We start from the raw sequence: 18,052 nt of genomic DNA, 5'->3' as shown, positions 1-18,052 counted from the left end.
CTCCTCTCCTCTCCTCTCCTCTCCTCTCCTCCTCCCCCCCCTCTCTCTTAGACATTCAAGTGAACTGCCTGATCTCACATGGCCACTGGCCAGGAAGAATTTAGCTTTCCAAATTCCTTCAAACTTCTGGGCTTCAAGCCAGCATATTGCTCTGCAGCAAGGCACAGTATACCTGCCAGAAGAGGAAGAGGGGTCAGAGACGGCATGAACCATGTCTGTGGAGAGCGCATCCAGGACACTTGTCAGGAACTCGTGCTTCTTGGCACCAGGACAACCTAAAAAGAAAAAAAAAAAATGCGCACACACACACACACACCCCGTTAGTGGAATTCACAAGGTATAACAGAAGTCTGTACAATGGGAAAAAGATTTAGTATTCAGAAATTAGTATGTTAGACTTGCTTCATATGAATGAGATGATTGGATGCAGGCGCTCTGTATCCGTACCTCACGCTCACCAATTGTACCACTATAATTCATAGGTGTTGACCTCAACTCACGGCAAGTATGAATCATGGTATCTAACATCTGTTGAATTATGACTGGAGATTAAGATTCTCAAGCTTCAACCTCTGTTGATCTTTAAAGCCACAACACAGGCATGGATGGGTATCCCTTTGTTACCTGAGGCCTCAGATCCTTGGAAACATCCACAGTCACCGAGTTCTCCCTACTGGGGTTTACACAAGGAAATCTAACCCAGGGTTAGTGAGTCCAGAGGCTGCCAGCCACCATTACATATCTCCGGAAGACCCAAGCCTAGTTAGAAGCAATGTGAGGCAGATCTGTGCTTGCCTCCTTAGGGGCAGATTCATCAGTGCAACACATAGCAAGGATCACAGGCGTTCACACTTGTGAACCCCAGAGCTGACTGTTTAGGATCTCAGCCCAAGAGAGGAGATTCACCAATTCTGGTCTCTAAAGCTCAACTGTCCACAGAGCATTTTACATGCATGGTAGTGCTTCTTTACCAACCTCCCCTGCACTCATCCCCCACTTGGGGTACCTGTTTATCAAGTCTGAGATACTTTCTCCATCCTGAGTTATGGTAGCTGGGCAGTAGAGACTAACATGCTGCTGTGGTTGAAGATATTTTGGTTTCATGGTTTTCCTTTAGACACTTGGGTTGTTTTGTTGTTGTTTTGTTTTGTTTTTTTTTATTTGGTGTGTGTGTGTGTGTGTGTGTGTGTGTGTGTGTGTGTTTTATTATGATTCAAACAAATGCTAGCTGCCTGTGGCAAGGATCTGTGGAGGTCTGTTTTGACTTATTAAACATTCTAGCAGAAAACAGATGTTAGCTTTTCATAGAGTGTAGAACTTGAGACAAGAAAGACTGTGTATCTCTTCTGTGCTCAATTAAAAGGATGGACCGACATCTACAGAACAAGCCATACCCACTGGGTGAAGGGCTCTGAGAAATGGTCCTGAATCCCTGAGGCATTTCCCCAGAAAGGAAACAGAAGCCTGGGATTGCTTGGAGTGGTTGCTGACTCTCCAGAAACTTCTGGAAACCATCCTTGCTGGATAACTGGAGATGACACAGGCATTGATGGTGTGATGACAAGGACAGGAAAACCATGCCACAGGCCCATTGGATGGGGCTACCTAACTACCTATCTACTCATCTGTTCCATGATACCTCTGGAGGAGGAGGCATACAGAAAAAGCATGGTAGGCCTTTGCAAAACCCTGAGGTACACTCATGGACTCCCCAGCGCTTGTCAGCCTCAAGAGACTCAAAGGGGAATATGGTGAAGGTAGACATTGGTCACATCTGCTCAGAGGATGTCCACTGAGAACTTGTGAAGAAGCAGGGATCTGGTCACAGTCAAACTCAAGCAAGGTCCTTGCTGGGGATGGATGCCAGGTACGAAATCCTTATTTTGATTTACAGGAGGTAACTGATAAGCCATTTATCTTAAACTCTGACATCTATGTTTGTTATAGTTTCAGAGACATCAACAAATGGAAAAAGAACTGTGCATCACATCCAGAGAGGGCAGAATGAAGAAGTGGCGGGATTGGTTGGAGCAGCAACCCAGGAAGCCGTTCATGGTGGTCTGGGTTAGGAGAGTGAAGGGAGTGTCTTAACTACATGGATGGTCAGAGGTAATAGTGGAGATGTGAGAAAGAGACCCAGACAAAGGGCCAGAGTTATCGACAGGCTGTACCTTCCAGGATTGTGTTGATTAGCCACCAAGTACCTTGAGCTGATTTGCTCGCTGTGAGAATCTGAGAGCCTTTTGACTCCACTACAGAGCCTAGAGCCATACTGCCTTTCTGATACATGGGCTGGGCATAAGAACATTCCCAAAGTCCAAGACTGGCTGACATGCTCAGAAAAGAGAGCTAAGAGCACCCATTGCCCTTGAAGGTGATGGCTTGCCATAGATGAAAGGTGGCTGTACTATGGTACCAAAGCGTGTCACTGGGAATATGCACTCCGATAAACATCCAAGAGAACTGACCTGACTTGAGGTAAAGGGACAGTCACTCCACATGGCTTCACAGTGGCCTGGTGTTACAGACGGAAGTCAATTCATTCTGCAGATACCAATTCCCACGCCCACACTCCTAACCTGCCCATCCATCTCAGGAGCAGTGAGCCTTTGGTTTCCCCCGAGACATTACATCTCTGTCAGGACCACAGGCTGACAGGAAATACAAGACTCATGGGTAATGCTTCATGCCTCCAAGTTCTCTTCTTAATCAAGCTGCCTGTCTTGGGGCCTGATGGAACGTTTCCAAGAATAGTGGCGTTCCAGGGTAAGTGTCAGGCTCAAGCATGTGGATCTTGATCTAACGGGACAGTTAATTTATTTAGGAATAGTTCTGCTAGAAGGATGTTCTTCCAGTAAATGCATTACTAAGTTCAGAAGTCCTTGGCCCTGCAGTCCTTCTCCACAAGTTCATTTTCAATGCCTCAAAAAATTGTTTTTTCTTTTTTAATCTTTCAAAACAAATGTGTTCTGCACTTTCTATGGAACACCTCTGTGTTTAAAAACAGACTCTTTTATTTAAAAACTACTGATTTCAGTTATTTTGCTTATGATTTTTTTTTCCAGTATGAATTTATACATGTTCATGACGGGTCTCCTGATTGCAGGGCAAATCTTCTCTGTGGTTTATCACAATGAATGTAAACTTTCTCCCAGTAACCTACATGGCGTGCCTGGCTACCACAGGGAAACCCCATGCCCAGCCAATGGAGGCAGAGAGAAATTTATCAAGAGAAGAGACTGTGTGATCCTAACCTGAGTCTTATAGCCATGCTGGTCAGGCACAATGAGATGTTAGTCTCCATGCCAACGAAACACTGCGAGATTAGGGAAGGTTGGGATAGGAACCCAGGCCTTGAGCTGGTCAATGTACGTGAACTCATGAGTCTGAAGTATGTGGTTGATGACAGGTTTTAGATTTGTGGGCACTTTCTCAGTTTAAAAAGTCTATTTTGAATTAGAGGATTGAACCTGACATACAGCCAAAATACCCCTCTATCTGCAGCGACTTCCCAATGAGGAGCTACCAGAGTCCTGTTTTCTCCAAGCTTAGAGTTTCCTTGAGCATTCTGGAACAAGCATTTCGAAGGACTGGGGAGTCTGGGGTAGCATGAGTGTTAGCAGAAGCTGGACCACAGCTTCCAGCTCATGGCACAAAGTGATACACCTGATGTCTGAGCCCACTTCAACACACAGGTTCCCCTCACCACCATGATAGCCCTAGACAATCCACAGCCTTGCAAAACTGATGAACCCATTCATACTGAGAGACAAAGAAAGACAGAAAGACAGAAAAAGATAGAGGGGTGGATCCTGCACCAACTTAGTGGAAATCTAAAAGCAATCGGTCTTCAAAACTACAACCAGGCTGGGTTAGAGGGGTTCAGTGTCCTGACCCTGTCTGTGCCTGAGCAAGATCAAGGCCTCTGAGTTCTCCTCACTGCTCTTAAGGCCACAGTGATGGGGATGAGGGACCAGATTCACCCTTCCTGGACAACCATTCTAGTGTGTATGTCATCAGAGTGGAAAGCAGTCTTCGGATGACTTCAGTCTCCTTGGTGAGGGGTTAATGAGGGAGGGAGGAAGGTGGGCAGCTTTGTAAGCAGACGAGAGGCAGCTGTGAGCCAAGCCTATATCCTATATGGGGAAGACTCCATCCACCACATAGAGGATTGGGGGGCTGGGAAATGGGTTTGGCTGAGAGGCCTGGGATTTAAAACAACTAGTAATTATCCCTGGTCACAAGGCCTCTAAAACACAATATCACAAATAGCCCTAGAAGGTGGCTGTTCCAAGTAGCTACCATCTCCCCCTTGACTAGTCACAGACACATGCTGGGTGATATGCCCTGGGACACAGGACCCAATTCCCCATCAACCCTCTGTTCTCTTTCCTTATGCACAGTTCATACCTTATTAACATTTAAATTTGGAACTATGAAAAGAATCAAAATTTAGAGCCAGGCAACCAAGAGGTAGGGAAGTTTGCTCAGCTGCTTGGATTTAGCTGCCTGCAACTTGTTACAGGTGTGAAAAGCCAATCCCTTAATCCTTCCTCCAGGCTGGACCCCACAGAGGGTTTAGGATCAGGAAGTGCTAGAAAGAAATCTCACTAAACTTTCCACTTATAAGATTTAAAAAGAAAACCAAACCCATTCTTGCATTAACTCTATTTTGCTATTTTCTGTATTTCTATACTTGAAATAGTTATGCTGGGATCTCATTATTGTTCAGTGTATTTCCTGTCTTCTAAAGCATAGTTCCTGGGCTCTGGGATGCATGTTAAGGAGTTCACACTCATACATTGGTAGAAATCAGCTCTTGTTTAGGAGCCAAGGCCCAGGAGAGAGCTAAGATGATGGGGGAAAGCAAGCCATGGTGGGCACATGGTCAGTCAATGGCTCCCACTGGCCTAATCCTTCAAAGAAGCTACGGGTATAAGGCCATGGGACTCTTATGACAAACACCCCAGGAAGCCTTTGCCTTGGCTTAAGTCTCCGTAGGTTGGGCATTGGGAGAATATACATTAGGAATCTCAGGGACATGTCTGAAATACTATGGCGCTGCCTGGGCATTTATCCTCAAGCCAGCCCTGCTGGTGCCTGGAATCTCTCTGAGCTTCCCAAGAGCATCTGTGACATTTGTCAAGGGCCTGGATGACAGCCATGACCCCAGCCCTCGAGGTGCTTTAAAGGGAAGTGCTGCTGAAGAGATACTGGGAGAGTGGTCTTGAGTAAAGATCAGCGTCACTTCATAGGACTCATGGGGCTTCTCTGGGTTCTTGTCTGTGTCCTTCTTCCAAAACCTAAGGTCACAGGCCTCCTGGGGCAAAGTGAGCATCTCTGGACACATTCCACCTTGTAATGTGGCACTGTACGTCTCTTCCAGGAGTTAAGAGACAGTTCTGGTGCCTGGCCCCCACTCCAGGCTGGTCTGGTCTCACTCTGTCATGCAGGAGAATAAACATACGCTGCTGCTTGACGTCTTCCTGGGCTAAGGTCGTTGTATAGAAACTGCGCAGAGAATTATCTAGAACTGAACTGTCAATGTTTTAAAAAGCGTTTGTTTGCTAACAGCACTCCAGGAATCAACTCCAGTCACACAGAGGCCATGGAGTCAAGGCAGAATAATCATGTCGTGGGTGGGCACAGAGTCAGAGACCAGGCGACCAGGAAAGAAAGAAAGTGCCCAGGCCTGGGTCCAGCAAGAACAAGCTCTGACCACACACAGTCTGAGATGTCTACAGACAGAAACACCTGGGTGGGTAACATCTGTATACATCCTAAGAAGGCACTGGTCCTCCTGGGAAGTCCCTGGAATTGAATGCTTAGTCGGTCCAGCTGACCTCTTCAGGCTGCTAAGGATGATCAGGAGTCCAAACACAGAACAGGAAGCTCTGTGATCTCTATAGCTCCCGGAGTCTTCACTTTTAACTTGGAAACAGAAGAGAAAGTGACTCCTGAGCCAGTTGGCCTCGGCACACTTATGTCAGCCCGGATAGTCAGAGGTAGGGAGTTCACCAGAACACCTACATTCTGAAAGCAGCTCCCAGTTTAAGTTAGTTCCAGCATGTGCATTGAAAATGAACACTATGAGAAATAGTGCAACACCAATTCCCCCTCCCCACCCCCCCCACCCCCCGCTTGGGGCATGGCTGAGATGGTGGCATGTGTGGCACACACCGGGAAGAGTCTGGGTGACCAAGGAAAGGATGAGTGTAAGTGATGTGGGTGGTCTCGCCTGCATGGGAAGTGCTGTGAGCCTCCAGCGTAAGCATCTGCTTCTTAGTGTCTTGACCAACCTCCAGGCAAAACCCCCATCATTTTCCTCTTGCCTGACACGTCCGGTCCAAAGGACACAGCAGGGCTCCTGACTACTAGCTGGGAAACCCCAGACCTGTTCATCCTCAGCCCTCCTCCCACCCACTGCAGCTCCGTCTTGACGGTGCTCCCTCCATTTTAACCCTCAGGCAGTTTCCTGCCTCCTTCTACTTCCCTTGCAACCCCCAAAGCTACTGCTAATGGCAGCAATAAGATGAAACACTTTCACAGGCTGCCACACGTTTATCAATCAACGTGTATCTGCTAATGTTTGGCATGATGACACCCTTGCTTGAAGTCCTGGCTCTAACCCAGTGGATGACATAGAGTCTAAGAAGGAGGCTCCACTAAACAGCCCCCATGCTGGCTCCCAGCTTGACCTCTGTGCTTCTCATGGGACCTCACTTCCTGTTCTGTTTCTATGACCAGTACTCTTTTTTTAAAAAAAAAAAAAAAAAAAAAAAAACAATTTTTTATTAGATATTTTCTTCATTTACAATTCAAGTGCTACCCCAAATGTTCCCTATCCCCTCCTCTTGCCCTGCTCCCCAACCTCCCTACTCCTGCTTCCTGGCCCTGGCATTTCCCTGGACTGGGGCATATGATCCTCAAATGTCATAGTTTCTGCATCAGCATTGTCTTGGGTACTCTCAAATGACTGGGTTCGTCACACTTGTCTTTCTATTGTCCATACTGTGATTCATATTGTATGCGCATGAAGGCCAAAGTACTGTCTCCTGGGAGCTCTGGGATCCATGGCATAGGGGAGGCACTTGCTAAAATGATGTACATAGACTACTCACCAGAACTTCACGTGGGGTTCCCTTGGCGCTTAGTCCTGAGAACTCTCCAGAGCTCAGGATTCATCTCCAAGATTATGAAACAGAAGACACAACACATTGTTCTAGAGTTCTCTAGAGGTGGCTGATCTGATTTTGGTCCCCAGGGGCAGGAGAAGGCAAGCCAGGCAGTGAAGCACGTTGCTGGGTCACTATAACCTATTGTTCTCAAGGAGAAGGGCACTGGATCTGTGTGGCTCCTCACCAACACTCACAGAGAGCACAGACAGACGCATTGCTCTTGTCTCAACAGGACAAGCTGCTGGGCTTCAGGAGGCTCGTCAAGGACAGCAGGGGACAGAGAAAGCTTCTGCACTTGGGTCCCAGGAGAATCAGGTGGGACACTGAGGCGTAGCAGAGCCACCCACTCGGTCATAGAGTTAACTAGCTTACATCTGGGTCAGGAGCATTGAGGGAAAAAAAAAAAAAAAAACACCTTGGATCAATGACAGTCTAATACAGCCATGCCAGGAAAAGATGTAAGATTCTGTCTTCAGCCTTCTCCTTTGCACAACACTTCACAATGATATCAGTGAAGGCAGACATTAATTACCTGGCAACAAAACTCAGAAATAGTACAAAGATGATTTCTTTCTCAAGAGGTTGGATAGCACAAAGTTTTTTAAATTTATGATCCCGATCATTATGATTACTGGAATACTGAGGTAGCACCAACAGGAAATAGAATAGCCTAACGTCATGCGCCTAGGCTGTGCAAGCTTGAAGTGCCAGTGTTCTTCAGGAAATGAATACTCACTCACCTAAAACACTTAGTGGATAACAAATACCCACACAGTCATATCAGCCACTGGGAACAAAAACATTCCCTTTATGATGATGGAAGAGTGATGGTTTTCATAACTGGCTTCTGTTTTTATGCTTTTTAAAATAGTTATCTTTCTTATAAAAATGTGAAGAATAGCAAAATTATTGGTGTCTGGCACATGCAACATTCATATTCTTGAAAATTAGAACTGTGACCGCACATGGCTGAGCACTTTCCGGGAAAACAGCTCATTAAGGACTCGCTGTGGAGGCTACTGGAATGGGACTTTGGCACAGTTGCCACTTCCTGGGTGTCTCCGGTGTTACACTGTCCCCAGTCACCATCTAACTCCAGCAATCTCTAATGGACCAGCTGCCAAGCAGCCTCTGGTCATCTGAAAAGCCTGGGAGAAGATGGAAGGCCGTCTGTCTGCTTTACCATTCCCAGCTCACTGGGGCATCAAGCCTGGAAGAGTGGAGGGATTGAGATGTCCTATCTCACAATTTCAGAGAATTCTATCTAAATCTACAACATGGCCAAGTCACTAAACTGTTCTCTTCTCCCAAAGACTGTCATTCAAGGGAAAGGGCCCAAGAAAGTCCAGGTAAAGAGTTCAGGAAAGTGGCAAATTCTCTAAGGAATGATGATGCCCATCTGACCCATCTCCCCATGACCCAGCCAATGACTTATGTGAAATTACTTCATCGAACATATCTAACACCATGATGCGACAGGACCACATGGAAGGCATGGGTAGCGCTTCTCAAACACAGGCTCTTCTCAGGCTCTTGGCTTTCTTCACTCTGGATGCTTAGGTCTGGCTTCTGGGCGTTGTTCCTCTCTGTCTATCCTCATCTCCCTTCTCCTCAATAAATAAGCTCAAAGACACTGTCCTCTCGGTTCCTCTGATGAGGACTTCCTGTTCTGTACAATACAACCCTGCTAGCCAGTGTATCCCCACCATGAATTCAACCTCACGGGAGCCAGCTCCAGCCTTTATCGCTTGGCTGGGAATAGTGTCTGTTGCCTTTAGGAAACTAGAGCCAGCCATATGTGTTTGGATTCTTTCTACCTTAGAAATCTTGACAAGAGAAGCCATGCGTGTAGCATCTTCGCTGCAGATGAACAAGACTCTGCCATCTTCCTCCCGTGGTTCATCCAGATATTGCCCTAGAGATCTCGGGGCTTCTTTGCAGAGTAGGAGCCGGGCATTCTCACAGGGTATGACTATGTAGTCAGGTGAGTGAATGGGAGGGCTTAGGAAGGGGTCATGAGAGGCACAGAGGGAGAAGTTAGCTTCTTGCACGTAATATCACTTCCACGGCAGCAGGGAAAGTGGACCACGGACTGAGACTAAGAATCCCACCTTAAAACCCAGTGGCCCAGTGCCAGAATCTGCTCCGAGACTCAACTGCTCCCTAAGTGGTGTATCTGCTCGATAAAGGTCAAAACAGTCTAACTCATTTCCTGATGGCCGCTAGGTTGTAGCAAGGAGAGTATGGTTAATGTAAAAAGTGCTATTTGAATGCAGGGATCCCTTCCTATGGAAAGATACCAGATGCTCTATATGTCATAATCTCAGACAAACTGAAATTTCCCAGGTGACCACTGGCCTATTTAATTTAATCTTTGGAGCTGTGAGTTCATGAAGTCCATGTAGTGGGGCAGCCCCGACCCTCTGATGACCTGTGTGAAACCTCATACAGTAGAGGGCCAGTCACAAAGGAGTAAGGCTTGGGCTGCTCTAGGAGACCTGGCCCATCTTATATATCTGCGTTCAGGAAGAATCCAAAGCAGACAGTTGGAGACAGTGAGACAAGGTCAGAGAATATGAAGCCGAGATGATAGTATGTGGTGGAGTAACCACATACTGGTAGCCAGGGAAACGGACAGACAAGCACTAGGTGCCCATACACAGCGAGCACCAAGGTGAGAACACATGTGCCGGCCACCCAGGGTGGTACTCTTCAAGCAGAGCAGCCAAGATTATGTTCACCAAGGAAGAAGAAGGGTTTTTCAAAAGACAAGGCCAGCATCTCCTCACCCTCTGTCCTGGATCTTTTCTGGCTTTTCTCCTCAGAGATGGGATAACATACCCCTACCTGGTCATCGGGCATAAGACACACTGAATGGGTGCCAGTGCTGGTGGGAGGTCAGGTGAGGTGTCAGTGGAAGATCTGAGGGGTGCTAGGAAGAGCAGAGTACCCCCCAAAGTTTTTATGGAGGCCTCTGTTTATCTCTCTTAACCCTATAGAAACCTTGCTAAACAAGCCAGTCTGATTAAAGCTGGGCTGCAGGGAGGAGCTATGATACAAATGCAGGAGTAACTTATACTGGCTAAATGCTGTTGGCTTTGCATTTGCAAACAGGCTCCCTCTGGCTTCCATCCCCAGCTTGTTCCTCAGAGCTGAGATGGATTATCTCCCACAGACTTTCCCTGGCCCTGTTCCAGACTCCTACACCTAGACCGTTGTAAACCTAGGGCTTTAGGGAACAGGAACCCAGTTCCATTCTGAGTGGAATGTTGTCACCTCGTGCTTATACATATTTATAGGTTACGTTAATAACCTGAAGGATTTTCTATACCCCCTAGAATTTTACTTGGGAGGCAGCCACTGGATGGGCAAACTGGAAGCCATGTTTTCCTTTCAGTAATGCTTACATCGCCACTAGGAATCCTGTCTCCTCAGTTTAAAGGTGGCACGGCCTGCAGCACCCTGGCACATGTGCTTCCTGTCGGCTTTACACCCTGCCCCGGTAGGCTGTCCACCCGACGTCAAATCCCACGTGTTCTGGACAAGAACCGCAGGCTGTGAGAAGCAGAGACTTGATATACTTTGTGCAAGGGACATCCTCGGTCTGTGCCTGAGGACACCAATCAGTCCCAGCATCCCTGGGCTCTGTATTCTCATCAGCGTGGGCCCTGGTCCTCTGCCGCCCAGTCACAGGAGAGCAGCACTCTGGCTCTGGGGAAAACTGCTCTCCTCCTGTGTGACTGTACAGTGCCCCAGCGTCCTCTGTCTCTGCTGCTTTAAACTTCCGTGAGAGCCTCAGCTAAGGCTCCAAGACCCCTGGCCCACAGGAGTGCACGGCACCCTACGGCAAGGGCCCGTGTGGGGAAATGGCTTGACTCTAGGAGAATGTCAAACTTTTCAGCAAAGGGCACACATGGTAAAATATGTAGGGAAGGGGTCAGCGTGAAAATAAAATGATGGATGGAGAGTTGAGGCCGAAGAGGAGCTGTGCTAATATGCAAAAGGTAGAGTCCTGTTTGATGGCAACAGCCATGGCAGGAGGAAATAAAGGGTAGTCACCGTGACTGAAAAGCAGGTTACAAAACACCCTTCCTGACAGGGCACAAGGAGGAGCCTCCCTGTGTACCATGAAGCAAAAACTGTGTGTGAGGAGTGAGTCCTGCCCCAGTGTGGATAAACAGGCCACTTCAGTGGGTGGGCAGTCAAGACAGGTGCTGAAGCCACAGGCCTGAGCCAAGCTTGGGCCTGGTACAGTCATGGGCAGAGGGATAGGTGGTTGGCACATGCCCATGACTCCCCAGCCCACTGCCACCCAGACTATGTCCTAGGCCGTCTTGAAATAGGGCCATCTTCTTACACACATCACTGTAACTATATTTCTTCAGGGAGAGTCCGACAAGCAAGCTTCTCCTCTTAGGATTCCCTGATACGAGCCAATGAGAAGTCATTTGTCTCAAACTCACACAATCAGCTCCTGACTAGGACTCTAGGCAGAATGCTCTCCCCCCCGCAGAGGTGTCCAGCAAGCTGACACAGTTCAGGAACTTACAGAGTCCACTCAAACACATAGGAACTGTGTCAGTCAGGGGGCTGAATTTTTATAAGCATATTCCAAACTAAGAAGTACATCAGGTAGGCACTACCAGATGCCCTCATATGCAGTTTAAAGTCCCAATGCAGATGCTGGCCTACAGCCCAGGGGCCTGGTGAGCTCATGTAACAGTCCTGAAGAATGTTGAGAGTCTAGGTTGCTCTGAAAACAGGAATCCAGTAGTGATAACTTAGTTTCAGGATGAGTGCCCAGTAGCCCTCATTTTTGAACTTTGTTGGCCACAAATCATCATATACAACGGGACAAAGCTACACATGGGGACTGATGGGCTTACGGACAGCATGGCTGAACGTTCCCAGTACTATGTCTGTTCTCGCTCTTTAAAGACCAGACATAAAGTACAGCCAGTGCAGCTGGTCCCAGGCTTCCCTCATCACTTCACGTCCCCTGAGAAGCATACAGTGCATGTAGTTCTGTTGGGCCATACAACCAGTCTGATGGTCTGAACAATCATTCCCTTAAGCAAGTGTCTGATAACCCACAATCTATTTGTTAGCTTTGGGTGAGCGATGAGCAAGAGATGAGGTGTATACCTGTAAGACGAGGATATGCAGTCTGGTGGAGGAGGTAGGCGTGAGTGGCCTGCATAGGACCCAGGTGGTGGGGACATGCACACACTGCCTGCATGGGTTCCAGGCAGTAGAAACATGTATACGCTGCTTGTGTGGGTTCCAGGCCCAGTTACTGACTGCTTCTAAGAAAACTGGACACTGCACAAAACCTCATGGGAGGTCAACTGGGGATTTGGCTACCAAGCTGAAGAAGGCACTATTTACCTTTAATATGTAAAGAGTGAAGATGGAAAAATAAAATTACCAAAGGTCAATGCCAAGGTAAAAAACCCAGACTCCTGAAGGCAACAAGGTGTGGCTGGACCCAACTTTCATGCATGTAGTTCTGTTGGGTCACACCACCTCAAGCTAACCTTGCTGTCCCTGTTCCCCATGTGCCCTGCAGAGCACAAGTTTGATATAAGCTAGGAATTCTCTGGATTCCCAGTCAGCTCCTCGGCTGCCTAGGAGCAGGACACGATGCAGCTGGCAGAGCTCCCTGCATCCAAGTCTATATGATCATGCTCCACAATGCATCTGACTGACTGTTTTTGATACAATGTGATGACCCACTTCTCAGCCCCAAGAGAGTAATGCAAGTTCCTCACCGGGCAAAGTCTGAGTCCAGCAGCTTCCAGCCTTTAGTGTGTGTCTGAGCGCTATGTGTGACTTCTGTCTGCTGCAGGCTCCCCACAGACTCTTACTTTGGCAGTTAAAAGGTCACTCCAAGCATGAGAGCTTGTGTGCAAACAGCGGTGAGAACCTGAAACTGGTCCTACTGGGTGCTTCTGAGAATGACTCGGAGCACAGAGGCCAAGACTGGCTTCCAGGAATCTCCACCTCATGCTTAGACTTTGCCAAATTCCTACAGCCATGACCTCAGAGGTGGAGGATACACTGTCTTCACTGAAGGACACACAAGTGCTTCCCAGAAACTGTCCCACCTGCAGCTATAGGCACCAGCTCTTATAGAAAAAAAAAATCTCTTATAAGCATCACCTATCAATAAAAGAGCGTATGGCCAATGAGCAGAGCCAGGAAATAGGAGGTGGGACATCCTGAGAGAATTCTGGGAAATAATTGGAGGCAGGGGAGATTTATACCACAGTGCCAAGGAGACAGATATAAACCAGGTAGCAACTGAACTCAGGTTAGTATACACAGGATAATGACTTACAAGCTAGTTGGAGAACAAGCCAAAGCTTATAGCCTATACATTTATTAATAATTAGTCTCAGGGTTGTTATTTCCAGGAATTAAATAACTGGGAGGGAAAACTAGATTTTACAGGCTCTCAAGTGTCCTCTTCTACCTTTGTGAGCTGTGGAGGGGTCGGTATGGGTGTCAACAGGGAAAGGGCAGGGGTTGTTGGGCTGTAGCCCAGCTCCTTGCTGATTCTCTAGGCACAAAGCAACTGCCTCCTTCTACTAACTTAGAAGTTATATGGCCTCCCAGATGTCATACACAGAGGATGCTGGGGTGGCAAGTTCTGGGAAGCCAGTCTGTGGAAAATGAGTATGTGTCTCGAGAATGAAAAGTATGGCAACATGCATCTCATGGCCAGACCAGAGCAACGGGCAGTGGTGGCGCTGTGGGTGTGTCTGTATCTGGGTGTCTGTTTTATTCCTCTCATTACTCCACGAAGAGCTCTCCGTTAGAAACATTACAGAGATAAAATTCCCACCGCTACCCTGAATGAGCGCGTTGCCTGCCGAGCTCCAGGGAAGGTGAGAAGCAGTTACTATCTATCTAACAAGATGGTGCGAAGTGACAGCAAGCGTCTCTGCTGAGCAGTCAGTGTGCCCCCGGAGGTGTCCCCACATGACAGGCATCACAAGGTCCTCAAGCTCTGAGCACCTCTTTGACTTCATGAGACCCTGATGACAAGACAGCCGAGTGGCGACTGAGGAAAGCGTCAACTGTTGTCTGGGGACAAGGGGATCCCACAGGCTCAAGAAACCGATTAGATAGGAAGAACCCAAGGGAAGAGACAGGCTAGCGGCGCTGCCCGCCAGCAGCAGCGGCCTCAGTCATCCCAGGAATTTCTGAAAGTCAATTAGCACATGAGGGGCAGCCATGTCACCCCTTGGCAGATAGAGACTCCGTTTCACTGAGTCTGACTGCCCTCAGTTTGACAAGTCAAACGAGAACTAGAATGAAATATTAAATCTTGTTCAAGGAAAACAATCTAGAAATTTCCAGGCCCTGCTATGTGTTCATTATAAACCATGCTTCCTTCCATTGTTGGCTACCCAGGAGCGTCCTGTCCGCCTGTCACTGGTCTATACAGATGGGCACCGAGGTCTTGGCCTGAAGAAAGTTTTCAAAAGAATATAATTAAGTTTTTGTTTCCAGCAGGGTCTTTTCATAGCCCTGCCTGCTATAGCTCTAACCCCAGATGCCCACCCAGAATCACCTCAGGGAACCGGATGCGGCTGTCTCCGTCCATGGACTTTCTCTAGCAGGGGACTGTCAACCTCCCAATGCCCCTGCCTACCCCCTGAGGGGCCTGATTCAGCATGGTTGGGGATCAGCTGAGATATTCTTCTAATGAATCTGGGAAAAAGCGTCCCAGAATTCTACCCAAACCACAGATCGCAGAAAACGGTTTCGCAGGACTGAAAAGAAAGGCAGCAAAGGAAAGCAAACACTGTCTGAGTGGCTTCACTCAGTGAGGCGAGGCAGCAGCCACCATGACAAGCTAATAGTGTCACCTCACTTCACAGCTCACCAGTCTGGGACATGTGCCACCTGAAGGTTGTCCCTACCCTCTGGAATCTGAACCATCCCAGAAATAAGACCAACTCAAAAGACCTCAGAGGAAGCTAGATGAGAGGGGCTGGGGCTCAGGATCAAAACAAAATGTACAGAGAAGGAAGCTGAGGGATTGCTCAGTCAGTAAACTCTTTGCCCTCCATGAAGGTAAGTTTGCTCTCCAGAACCCACAGGGGGGAAAAAAAAAAGCAAAAAACAAGTCACACACTGCAGCAACCCCTTGGGATCCTAGTGTTGGGGAGGTGAAGCAAGTGAATCCCAAGGCTGGGTGGCCAAGCAACCTAGTCAAATGAGTGAGCTTCAACCATCAAGAGATCCTGCCTCGGAAATCAGCATCCACGAGGTGCGCTCATACACCTGCCTGGTGATGCTGGGCCCTTGCCGTGCCATTCCGCCTAAGCTGTCCATTTCGGTCCGTTGAATGGAAGTATTATGAGGAGCTTCCAACTTGGCTATTATTGAGTCTTAAAAAAGAAAATCAGATTACCCCTGGGCACAGCCTAAATGGATAAAGTGAGCTAAGGTCAGGGGACAGCAAGCTGGACATTTCTTCCAACAAGGTTATTTTAGATACATGGCTTTCATAGCGAGGGAGGGAATGTTTGCAATAGAATGAAGATTGTTTAGCAACAATTAAGCATATTTGGTGCTGCCAGAGGACAGCGCATCCTCGCATGTTTCTGAAGTCGTCTCTGAATCGCTGCTTACGCCCGTTAACTTCTCTGGTGATGCCTCCTTGGTGGCTCAGAGTGACTTAAACTTCACTCGGTCTCATTTCTTTGTGAACACTACCCTCTGTGCGTCAAGGTCAAGTAGCTTATTACATAACCGGTGATGAGCCTGTCCAGCCAAAGCGACGAACCCACAGTTCTAAACAGCTATGGCTGACGGAGCCCTGCGTCAAAGAGCTGGCCCAGAGCCAGGACTCCTAGGGCTCTCTGTTGAATGTCCTTCCTGTCGGTTCATGTGTCATTTAACCCTGGCCTACTCAGCAAATCCATGGGTATCTTGTGAATGAGGTATTCATTATATTAAAATATTGGGAAAGATGAACTCAAGTAGAAGCCCTCATATCTTTAGAATACATATAGATGTTTTTCGAAATCTGACCGTCTATAAACACTCTACGCTGTCAGTGTACCTCAGCACTCCTGGATAAGCTCCCAGGTGAGGGGAAATGGGTTTGAGTTCTGCTGCTGCCTCCAGCTCTCCACAATGCTCCTAGCTGGGCTTGCTGCATGAACTATGCTTATTGAATGGGAAGGATGCTAAGATGTACCTGTCCCTCATGGTCCTCCTGACCTCCCTGGTGTCCCACCAAGCTAGTATGGTTTATACCTTCCCTATCCTCCCAGCCCCTCTGCTAGCTGATTTGCCCAGTTCACCAAAGCTTTCTAAACCTCACGGTATTGGTTCTGCGGATGACTTACAGGCGAGTCACTGCCATGTTACCACTAATCAGGACTAGCTGCTTAGTTGGGTCCACACAAGGCTATTATCTTCAGGATGATGTTCATGGTGGTGAACATAGAACAGCAAACTGAGAAGGCCCATTAAATCACAGAGTGCTGACATGTGTCCAGTCCCTAAGGTGAAGCTGGCCCTGCTGCTTATAAAGATGAGGTCTATGGGTAAGGACAATAAGCCTCTCAGATTCTTTCTCCCTAGGAACCACCACAGACCTGGTACCAACCCTCTCCCTACCTGTGTGATAGAAGGAGGTGTGTGTGTGTGTGTGTGTGTGTGTGTGTGTGTGTGTGTGTGTTTGGGGGCTAGGGAAGCAGATGGAGGGACACACATAGCTTTACCCATATGTTCAAGTTTAGAGAAGTGTGTCTAAACATAGTATGAGCTAGGACTGTAGCTCAGTTAGGGCATGCAAAAGGCCTCGGCTTGGCCTCTCCAGCACCACAGAAAACAGGTGAGAAAGCACATGGCTGTAAAACCAGAACCCAGGACGTGAAGCAGGAGGGTCTGGGGTTCAAGGTGAATCTTCACGATATAAGTTCAAGGTCAGCATAGGCTATATGAGGCCCTGTCTCCAAATTTTTTTAAAAATGAATAATAAATAAAGCCACCATGTTCTCAGCTGACTCATGTCTGAGTTCAGCACACTTCATCTGACAGGAGAAAGCATGAGAGTTGACATTTAGTTTCTAAGAGAGAAGCATCGCCACGTCTCGCAGTCAGGGAGTCCTGACTGTGGAATGTGCTGCCTGCCATCGTCTGCCCATCCACTTGGCAAGAAAGGCAAACACCGACCTCTCCATGTGTCATGCAATGCCTGGCGAGAACGCAGAGCTTAGTAGGTTCTAATTACCTTCAGAACGCAAGCTAAGCTGGGCCTAGGGCGAGATGAGGATCATTTTCTGCTGCCTCAGAAAGTCATAATTGATTTCGAAGCAATTTAGGATCGTGCTAAAATATTGCTCGAAAAAGATAGAGGCGGCGGCTTGATGGTTTGGGTCGAGGGTTATAATTACGCCTGCGATGGCTGTGGGCTGCCAAGTAGAGAACACACTCCTGAATTTCTTCCTCCTTTCACTGGGTAAAGAGAGCAGAAGTATCAAGAAGGCAGTGAACTTCCATCCCCACTCTGGAAATGTTCATTCGTTTAAAGCCTTATGCCACAGGCGAGGCATGTGGCTAAGTTGGTAGAATGCTTGCCTAACATGCACAGGACACCCCCGGGCGTCCAGTCCTCAGTGCAGCACACGCTTGTAACTCTAGCACTCAGGAGGTAGAGGCAGGAGGACTGGGGGTTCAAAGGTCACCCTCAACTATGCAGCGAGTTACGAGAGGCCAGTGTAGGCTTCATGGGACCTATCTCAACAAAAACAAAAATTAAAAATTAAAAAAGAAAGAGATTGATGCCAATTGTAATCAACAAATGTTTCTCAACACTGGGTTGCCAAAGGATGGTAAGAGAAAGAGAC

At 47.8% G+C, this 18,052-nt stretch overlaps 1 protein-coding gene across 2 annotated transcripts in view; it reads right to left on the bottom strand.

The window, feature by feature from the left end:
- Positions 1-18,052, bottom strand: part of Smoc2 (SPARC related modular calcium binding 2) — a 128,479-nt gene that overhangs the window by 6,790 nt on the left and 103,637 nt on the right. For both annotated transcript variants that reach the window (XM_021221046.1, XM_029533163.1), the window contains exon 10: positions 173-275. In XM_021221046.1, the coding sequence (XP_021076705.1) occupies positions 173-275 (103 nt within the window). The remainder of the gene's footprint in view (positions 1-172; positions 276-18,052) is intronic.

This window comes from Mus pahari, chromosome 21 (genome assembly GCF_900095145.1).
Source record: "Mus pahari chromosome 21, PAHARI_EIJ_v1.1, whole genome shotgun sequence".
Classification (NCBI taxonomy): domain Eukaryota; kingdom Metazoa; phylum Chordata; class Mammalia; order Rodentia; family Muridae; genus Mus; species Mus pahari.
The sequence above is the reverse complement of the archived record's forward strand: the minus strand, read 5'-3'. Positions and strand labels throughout refer to the sequence as shown.